We start from the raw sequence: 10,380 nt of genomic DNA, 5'->3' as shown, positions 1-10,380 counted from the left end.
AGGCGGCCAATAGAAGCGGAGGGGCGGAGATGAGGGAATGTAAACATCCCGCCCACCTCCTTCCTTCCGCATAGCCGGTGGAGGCAGGTAAGGAGATGTTCCTCGCTCCTGCGGCTTCACACACAGCGATGTGTGCTGCCGCAGGAACGAGGAACAACATCGTATCTCCTATTGGTGCGACATTATGGAAATGTCCGAAACTACACAGCTCACCGATTTTCAACGCTTTTGCGATAGTTTATCAGCGCATCTAGGCTTTACATGTTGCGACGTCGTTACCGGTGCCGGATGTGCATCACTTTTGATTTGACCCCGACGATATCGCAGTAGCGATGTCACAACGTGCAAAGTACCCCTTAGAGTACAAAAAGCACCAGTGGCCAGTGTGAAAATTGCAAGACTTCTATTTTTTCTTTTAAACTGCTAAAACTGAAAAAAACCCCCACAAAAAACGGATTTAAAAAATAGGTAATTTTCTGATGCTTGCTTCCCATTGACATGACTTGCATCCAAACCATTTATATTCAGTTCAATGAATTTGATTTTCAGTTGTAGAGATTTTTTTCCGTCCATTTTCTGAATATGAATTCATTTACTAAGCTTTGTAAGAACTGCAATGTAAGGAACATAACATTCAGTGATCAGATGAGCCCTGAACTAAAGAATGACCGGCAGACACTGGGATATACGATGTTAATAATAAGCACTGTAATGGTCTACTGCCTTTTGCAGAATGTCTTTGTGATTTGCATAAAGTGGTATCTTCTGGTCTACGACTTGCCACCGTACTGCAATTTCCTCTTCATGAGTTTGTATATTCTGAAAAAAAAATCATTAGAAAAAATGAATTAAATGAATTAAACAAAATATCCATTTTTTTACAATGTAATATTTTCATCTTTTTTGTTTCATGTGGTAACATCATTGATATGGACTTGAAGTCATTTTCAAAGCCTAATTTATCAATTTTTTAATAATTGAGCAATTACACTCCTCAATATTGAAGTTGCAATAAGAAGAAGGAAAATAGTGGAATTATATAAATCACAGGATTAATAGTTATGTTAATTATATGCAAATGATGATAAAATGGAACCCAAATGTTTAAATCATCTCGATCTATATACTTTTGCATAAGATCGCCACAAGTGACAACTACAAAATACAGATGCAGGTGTAAATGGACCTATTTAAAAATAGCCGTGTAATATGCTATCTAATTATACCTCCACATGTTACTTGTACTTGTCACTGTGGTTTGTCCTGAAGAAGATATGAGACTTCAAAACGCGTTAACAAATAAACTGCATTTAATCCATATTTTGTACACCATTTGTCAACAGTCTCCTTGTCCAGGCAGCGCAGGAATTAACCATTTTGGTTCCTTTCTTGTTTGATCCTCTGTGCTGTGGGTCTACAGCAGTCTGTATCTAAGTGAAATAAATGGTTTTGCTAATACAACCCTGCCAAGTGAGCAAATCACTTTATATTTAACAACTTTCCTACCCACATAAGACCCTATTGCGATATTGTCTTTTCAGTGTATTCAGTGATTCCATACATCAATGCTTTTCCTTCTTTATGTTGCAATTTTAATGTTGTAGCAGAATGACAATCATAATGAAATCTATTTTAACACTATGCAGTATTCCGCTTCAGTCATAACTATTATGACTATATACTTTTATATTATTACAAACTTGGATAATGCTATAGTGTAAAGAGTACCTACCATCAGTCTGGGGTTGCCCCTTTTATTTAAGAAAAGACTGGGGAGCCTAAGAATTGTTATTTTCATAAATATTATCTATTAGCAAAAGTGGTCACAAGGGTCATGAATGCCCCTCTAAGGGATCTGCGTTTCTACCAAGATTTTCTTTTCAAAAAGTAAGGGTACTCAAATAGAACAGCAGGATCTGATCACAAGCCAGTATCTGTATACAGTCTGTTCAAGTACAAAGTACTACTGAGTGTATAGTGTGTGCGAACAGATTCTATACAAAATTTAGGAAGAACGAGCAGAGAACAGTTAGTGAATTGTTAGGAATTTCTAGCTCTAGATAGATGCGTTTTTAGAGCAATAAACTCTGGACACTGGCAACTAAATAGATTTTCTGGGATAGTGCATTTCAGAATATTAGTGTGGCACATGCAAGGTAATAGGTTAACCCCTTTCATCCCTGGGTGATTGTTCGTTTTTAATTTTCGTTTTTTGCTCCTCTTCGTCCTAGAGCCATAACTTTTTTATTTTTCTGTCAATATTCCCATATGAGGTCTTAATTGTTGTGGAACAAGTTGTAGTTTTCAATAAAACTAGTAGCTTTACCATATAGTGTACCGGAAAAAGGTAAAAAAAAAATTCCAAGTGCGGTGAAATTGTAAACAAGAGTGCAAATTCATAATTATTTTTTGGATTTTTATTCAGTGTGTTCACTATATAGTAAAACTGATGTGTCCTTATGATGCCTCAGGTCAGTTTAAGTTCATAGATACCAAATATGTATACTTTTATCTAAGGGGTTAAAAAAAAAATCAGAACTTTGTCCAAAAAAAGAGTAGCGCTTTTGGCGCTATTTTCTGAGACCGGTAGCGTTTTCATTTTTTGGGCTCTTGCGCTCAGTGATTGCTTATTTATTGTGTGTTGAGCTGATGTTTTTAATGATACCATTTTTGTGCGGATGCTAAGTTTTGATCACCTTTTATTGCATTTTTAAAAACATTTGTGGCAATCTAAAAACGTAATTTTGGCGTTTGGAATTTTTTTCTCCCCACATGGTGTACTGATCAGAATAATTGATTTCATACTTTGATAGATCGGGCATTTGTGAACTTGGTGATACCAAATTTGTGCACATCTTTTATTTTTTTAACGGTTTTATTTTCAATAGGGCAAGGGGGGTGATTTGAATTTTCAATTAAATTTATTTTTTCATATTTTTTTAACTTTTTTTTTTACATTTTTTATTTATTTTACTAGTTCCCCTAGTCGGCTTTATAAAAAACCTGAGTGTTTATAGTGTGTTTACAGTGTGCCTTGCTGTGTGAATATCTCTAAAACCTCATACTACTATAACAATAAAAGCTACAATCTCTGCATGGAAACAACTCAATAGGATTTTATGTAAAAATAAAAGTGAACTTGTAGACATCAAGACAATCTCCATTGAAGTATTTGAAGTATTGGTCCCTAGGCTAGATTTAACAACATGGAAGAAGTATAATATAAACAGTTGTCATGATATTTCATGTAATAGCTTATTACCTTTCCAGACAATTCGTCATAAATTTAATCTCCCTTTAAATGAACTGGCAAATTGGACACTCCTTAACCAGTACTTAAATAAAAAACAAAAAGTTAACTTTTTCACCAGTAGATTTGTTAGATATTTTATTTAACCCACAAAATAAGTTATTTTGGAAAACTAGCAACATTTATGCCATTATTAATGAAGACCTCCAATTTGATAAAAGATCAAATATTCTGAACTGGGAGAAAGATCTTGGTCAGACTTTTCAATTGGAAAAGGGACAAAAATCATTGAATTTAACGATATCTAACACTTCCTGCGCCACGTTGCAAGAAACCTACTTTGAGGTGCTTTCACGCTGGTATTTTACTCCACAAAAGCTACACAAAATGTCCGTATCTAACTCTCCTTTGTGCTGGAGAGAGTGTGGAGAAAATGGGCCTATTTTGCATATTTTTTGGCATTGTCCAGCTTTAAAAAAGATGTGGGAAGATGTGTGTGATCTAATAAATAAAGTTACATCACAGAGTTTTATTCTCTCCCCCCAATTGGCACTATTGTTAATTGGTATAGAAGAGTTTAAAGACCCATGCAGACACATAATTTGTCATATTCTACTCGTGGTAAAACATCTTATTGCTTCAAAATGGAGACAGGTAGAGGCACCTTCCATAATAGAAATTATTGAACGGATATCATCACATAATTCATATGAGTACATTTATGCCTAGTCTGCATATAACTTAGCCTCCTGACATGTAATGATTATTATTTCTCATGTATATTATTGTTTTTCTTGTTCCAAGTACGTTGGTGACAAAACGTTTGATGGTAATACTTTTGAAGCATTGGCCATAAAGGCGATACTTAACTGTTGTTTTTTCCTTTTTTCCTTTATGTCTATTCCTTTTTCCCTTTCCCTAATTCCTTCCTTATTCCTTGTATTTCTTGTATTAAAATTTGTAAATGTTAATAAAAAGATGCAAACCATAAAACCTCATACTACATTGCATCAGGCAGCTTTGCATAGCGGTCTGAAACAGCGGCATGAAGGAGATGTAATCTATAAAGGGTACTTTACACACTGCGATATCGGTCCCGATATCGCTAGTGTGGGTACCCGCCCCCATCTGTTGCGCGACACGGGCAAATCGCTGTCCGTGCCGCACAAAATCGCCCAGACCCGTCACACATACTTACCTGCCCGGCGACGTCGCTGTGACCGGCGAACTGCCTCCTTTCTAAGGGGGCGGTCCGTGCGGCCTCACAGCGACGTCACTGAGCGGCCGCCCAATAGCAGCGGAGGGGCGGAGCTGAGCGGGACGTAACATCCCGCCCACCTCCTTCCTTCCGCATAGCGGCCGGAGGCAGGTAAGGAGAGCTTCCTCATTCCTGCGGCATCACACATAGCGATGTGTGCTGCCGCAGGAGCGACGAACTACATCGTTACTGCTGCAGTAACGATAATCGAGAATGGACCCCCATGTCACCGATGAGCGATTTTCCACGTTTTTGAAATGATGCAAAATCGCTCATCGGTGTCACACGCAGCAACATCGCTAATGCGGCCGGATGTGCGTCACAAATTCCGTGACCCCAACGACTCCGCATTAGCGATGTCGCAGCGTTTAAAGCCCCCTTTAGCTCAACCTATGAAAAACCAGAGTGTTTACAATGTGCCTTGCTATGTGTATATCATTGAAATCTCATACTGCGTTGCATCATGCATTTTTGAGTAGCGCTCCAAAAAAGCTGCATTCAAGCTGCTGGTGATGGAGCTGCTTCAGGTTGAGGACGTGGTAGATCTGTGTGTGCCTATTACACGTCAAACTGAAACACCTTTCTCTGGGGCATGCAAGCCGCAAGCTGGTCTTCGTCATTTCTTAGGCCTGAGTACCGCTGCATGAATGGTGAGGCCAGAACATGCTGAGGCAGTTTAAGATTATATGGCTACCAGTGCATCCAAATCCTTTGCATTGTTTTCCACCCTGTCCACACCTGAAAGCTCAAAGTCATCTTCGTTCCACCTCAACCAATTGTTATTATGGAATGCCATAACTGGAAAGGTTCGTAATTAAGGATACTTGGACAAGTTACACAGTACAGGGATGGTATATCTCTCTAACTGCACACTGGGTAAACGTAGTGTTGGCCGGGCATGACGCACCAGCTGTTCAAGCACATATCCTACCACCACCTCTGATCGCTGGATGTTTGTTAGTCAGCGTTGCTTCAACCTCCTCCACTTCCTCCACCTCCTTCTCATCCGGTCATAGTAAAGCGGGCTTTACACGCTGCGACATCGCTAGCAATTGCTAGCGATGCCGAGCACGATAGCACCCGCCCCCGTCGTACAGCCGATATGTGGTGATTGCTGCCGTAGCGAACATTATCGCTACAGCAGCGTCACACCCACATACCTGCTCTGTGACGTCGCTGTGACCGGCGAACCGCATCCTTTCTAAGGGGGGGCGGTTCATTCAGCGTCATAGCGACGTCACAGCAGCGTCACTGAACTGCCACCCAATAAAAAGGAGGGGAGGAGATGAGCGGCCGGAACATGCCTCCCACCTTCTTCCTTCCTCCTTTTCCGGTGGATGGAGGTAAGGTGATGGTTGTTGCTCCTGCGGTGTCACACACAGCGATGTGTGGTGCCGCAGAAGTGATGAACCACATTGCTACTGGGCAGAAAACGATATTTTGTTTTAGAATGACCTCTCCATGACCACTGATTTTTCCCTCTTTTGGATCGTTTACGGTCGTTCAGAGGAGTCACACGCTGCGATCTCGCTAACGAGGCCAGATGTGCGTCACAACCACCGTGACCCCAACGATATTTCCTTAGCGATATCGCAGCATGTAAAGCCCCCTTAGGACCTGCACCACCAACTTCATCACAGCCAGGGGCAAATGACAGCAGACCAGTTATAAACTCATCTGCCTGGGGACAAACATGCTGCACAGGAGATGTGGACAGACATAAAAGAAAAAACAGATGAGCGTCTTGTGACACTGAACCTACAACCCAGTCTGGTGGTGTGCGATAACAGCCAAAATCTCATCGCAGCTCTTGGCCTAGGCAGCTTGACACACATCCCTTGATGGTACATGTGCTGAATGTGGTGGTGCAGGATTTCTTTCTGATGAAAGTGCAGGCAGTATATGTGCATTTTTGGCGTTCTCACCCCCATGCTGCTCACCTGTCTGTGATGCACAGTCACTGCAGGCAACACACAACATGGAGACCCCACTTGGAGTCTCCACATTTCAGAAAATTAGGAGCAGACACCATGAAATTGGCATCAATTGCCTCAGAGTACAAATAGCATAATGGTGCAGCATATATGCATGGGACAGAACCTGGAATAAGGCTTGGCCCAGCATTTCTAACTTAAACATTGATTAGTAAGAGGAGGACGAGTGACAGGTGTAGGTTTTGTGCTCTGAGACCCCTGCCGCTACAGGCAACACACAACAAGGAGACTCAAATAAGAGTCTCCAGTTATAAAAAATTTGGCTTGTTGTGACTCAGGGGGAAGTTAAAGGAGGAGGAACATTAGGTGCTTCATACATACAAAAAAGCCAAATTGTAAAAGTAACTGTGATGGTTTGGTATGATGGGTTGTGTATCATTTTGTGTATTTTCATATTTTAGAGCGTTGCCTTGGTCATTCTGTGTATCCCGTGTCTTGTCTGCAGATTAATTAACTTAGCTCCCTTACCATTTGACTGTCTTTTGTTGAATGTCTGCTGACATGGTCTGACTCTATTCATTAAGCTGGGTTTACACACTGCAACATCGCAAAGGACATCGCTGTAACGTCACCGGTTTTGTGACGCAATAGCGACCTCCCTAAGTCTCTGTTAAGTCGCTGGTGAGCTGTCAAACAGGCAAACCTAGCCAACAATGCAACAGCGATCCGGACCTGCAGAGCGACCTAGCTGGTTGTTGGGGACGTTGATAAGCAGCTTTTTGAAAGGGAAGTTGCTAACAAAGTCGCTGCAAAGTCTTCACACACTGAAACTTTCCAGCGATGCATGCTGCACAGCGGGAAACAAAGGACCTAGGAATGGTCCTGAACGATTTGTAGCGATCAGCAACTTCACAGCAGGGGCCAGGTCGCTGATAGGTTTCACACACTGCAACATCGCAAACAACATCGCTATTGCGTCACAAAACCGGTGACGTTACAGCGATGTCGTTTGAGATGTTGCAGTGTGTAAACCCAGCTTTACTCTTCAACTCTGCAAATACTGGTAATCACCCCCTGCAGTGCCTCCGGTTCTAGGTCTGGGGGTGGGGTGGGGGGGCCTGAGAGTCATCCATCCTGTCTGCTACCCAGGGAATATAGAGATTCTAGCTGAGAAGGATAAGAGAGAAGGAGTAAGATTTATCCTCTGTGTGAGAAGCTGATACTTCAGAGAGACGTTGAGAAATCCCGATTTCCCTGGAAAAGGACTGCTGGAGGAGTGTGACTCATCGCCAGGACATTTATCCCAATTACTGGACTATTTTACCCTTCATGTGGTGTATTATTTTATAGACATTCTGATTTGCATGGAATAAAGAATATTTGGACTGTTCACTCATCTCTTGCTTTGTTGATTGTGTGATACCGGAGAAGGACCTCGTAACAGTAACATTTGTGGAAACACCGTTTGATTGTTTCGTCACCAAGGGGCCTGTTAGTAACATCAACAGTAGTAGAAACAGCAGCCAGAGAAGCCATGACAAAGCTGTCACAGACTGCAATAACGCAATATCAATGCAGTACACTGACAACTACTCCATCACCTAATCTGCACAGTCTGTGACTGAGCAGGAAAAGTAATTAGAAATCTAAAGGCCACGTCTCACTAAGCGACATCGCTAGCGACATCGCTGCTGAGTTACGGTTTTTGTGATGCAACAGAGATCTTGCTCGGGTAACCAAGGCTTTGCTTGGTTACACGATATTTACCTTCGTTACCAGTGTCTGCAGCTTCTAGAAGCCAGCTCCCTGTTCCCTGCACATGTAGCCAAGGTACACATCGGGTAACTATAAGCAAAGCGCTTTGCTTAGTAACCCAATGTGTACTATGATTAAAAAGCACAGGGTTGTTACACGGGTCATTGGTGGCTGGTGGCTGATCTCTGATCGCTGTGAAGATCTGCCTATTTGACAGCTCACCAGCGCTTAGTGTGATGGTACCTTAAGGCTATGTGCACATGACTCGCCCATCCCAGGGCTATGGGACACCCAGTGCCGGGCCGGACTAGCCCGGGGGACGTCAGTGGTGGCGGGGCCCGACTCCGTGACCCTGGCGGGAGTCAATTAATATGGCTGGTGACTTGGGGGTGATTAAAGTTTGTATTATTCGTGACGCCACCTGTGGTTTGCGGCTATTAAGCCGCCACTGCTGTATGAGGCCTCCGGGGTGATGGAACGGCAGCAATGGTGTTACTGCTCCCCACAGGTGGAGCGGTGCCCCGGGGCAACAGTTGGTGCTTATTACAGTCTATGCAGTGATGGAAGTCTATGCAATGATGGAAGTCTATGCAGTGGTGATATAGTGCGAACGAAATAACAGAGGCAACACCAGGGGTTGCAGATTCAAGTTGTTTACTCACAGTTCCTGGGTTGAAGCACACTGGTGCCTTTAGACTGCTGGAACCCACTGTCAGGGACCTCCGCCGATCCTGGGTAGATCCTGGAATGAAAGCCGGTGCACCCCTCTATGTGTTCCTTTCTTCAGCTGACTCCTTAAGCCTTGCCCTTGTTGGCTGAACCTGGCTCGGCCTCCACTACAGCCTTCGGGCCAGGGGCTTGCCTGTCGGTAATTTACCCCCTTTCTAGAGGTTCTGCTGTGGGCTGTGGCCCGGGGAGCTTGCAGCTTTCCATGGGCCTCGGTTTTTACTTTTGGAGATGACTTTTCCTCCTCCAGTTTCTAGGGACCGTCCCCTGTGGGCAGCTTGATCCCTCCACTGATGTTCCTGTGGAACAAGCCACGAGCCTGAAAGCTATCTGTGGCCCTGGAATCCCGTCTTTTCTCTGCTTGGTGTCACCTGGACCCTCTGAGTCCCAGTGTCTTCACCAGGAAGCGTCACTTTCTTCTCTTGCTCCTGGCTGACTAGAGCACTACTCTTCTCACTCTTCTGCCTCCCGCAGAACTCCTTCCTTCTCCTTCCACTTCGTCTCTCTCTCTAACTTCAACTGACTAAATTTGACCTTCCTTGTCTACTCTACACTCGGCTGGCTACTCCCACCCACCCAGTTGCTAAGCTACCACCCTATGGGAGCAGGGATGGGTCTTACGGCCCCTCCCAGCATGCAGCATGGGAGGGTTGCTGCCACTGTCCCTGGTCCCTGTGTGTACCTAACAATGAGTGTAGTGCAGATTTGCCTGTGGAACGGCGTTAACTCCTTTCCTTACCCAGGATGGGACATCACACCGCTGGATGGGGTGCAATGTTCTTGTGGCGACGGAAGCCTCAGGGGCACCACATTCCCCCACAGCGAATCCCAGCACGTCCTCGGGCTGAAAAACAACAAGAACAGTGGACAGAAATTGCAAAAGACATTTTTACATACATGTAACAAAAACTTTTTTAAAACTTTTCATCCCTTTATGGGACGCACATTTTCTTGAACGTTGCAGAAATTAAAACTAATAAAACTTTAGAGTCTTTTTAAACTAGAGCAGACCAGCCACATTACGTCCAGTGGCCTGGTTACACATCAACATACTTCACATATAAACACATGTAACTGCGGACCACTTTCAAGTCCAGTGGCCCGGTAACAACTTAACAGTGGGGGGTGACATCTTCGAAAAGCACAAAGGGGCAGGAATGCAGGGAAGGGTGTCATCTTCAAAAAGAACAATGGACAGACACAAAGGGGCTATTTACAGTTCTGATGCTTCTTCTTTAATTGCAGAGGTCCTCATCTGGCTCAGCTCCTGGTGACATGGAAGCTGCAGCCAGGTTGGTCTGGATCCCCAGGGAGCTCGCGCTGGGACTGTTGCGGGGTAATGGTATCGGAGCTGCATCTTCCTTTCGCTGTTCAGGAGTCTGCTCTTCAGCCACAACAGTTGCTGGGATAGACGGCGTTGCGGCCTGGTCTGATCTGGCCGGATAGGGTGTTTCTGC

The 10,380-nt window shown here is 43.7% G+C and overlaps 1 protein-coding gene across 5 annotated transcripts in view; it reads right to left on the bottom strand.

Moving 5' to 3' along the window:
• Window positions 1-300: 300 nt before the first annotated feature.
• Window positions 301-10,380, bottom strand: part of TRPM2 (transient receptor potential cation channel subfamily M member 2) — a 2,537,250-nt gene continuing 2,527,170 nt past the window's right edge. For 3 of the 5 annotated variants that reach the window (XM_075317785.1, XM_075317787.1, XM_075317786.1), the window contains 2 exons: window positions 9,663-9,767; window positions 301-819 (listed from right to left, as the gene is read on the bottom strand). In XM_075317785.1, the coding sequence (XP_075173900.1) occupies window positions 694-819; window positions 9,663-9,767 (231 nt within the window). In that variant the 3' untranslated portion in view covers window positions 301-693. The remainder of the gene's footprint in view (window positions 820-9,662; window positions 9,768-10,380) is intronic. The other 2 variants (XM_075317788.1, XM_075317789.1) reach the window with 1 other exon arrangement.

This window comes from Anomaloglossus baeobatrachus, chromosome 7 (assembly GCF_048569485.1).
Source record: "Anomaloglossus baeobatrachus isolate aAnoBae1 chromosome 7, aAnoBae1.hap1, whole genome shotgun sequence".
In the NCBI taxonomy this organism is placed as follows: Eukaryota; Metazoa; Chordata; class Amphibia; order Anura; family Aromobatidae; genus Anomaloglossus; species Anomaloglossus baeobatrachus.
This window is presented reverse-complemented; position numbering and strand designations above follow the sequence as displayed.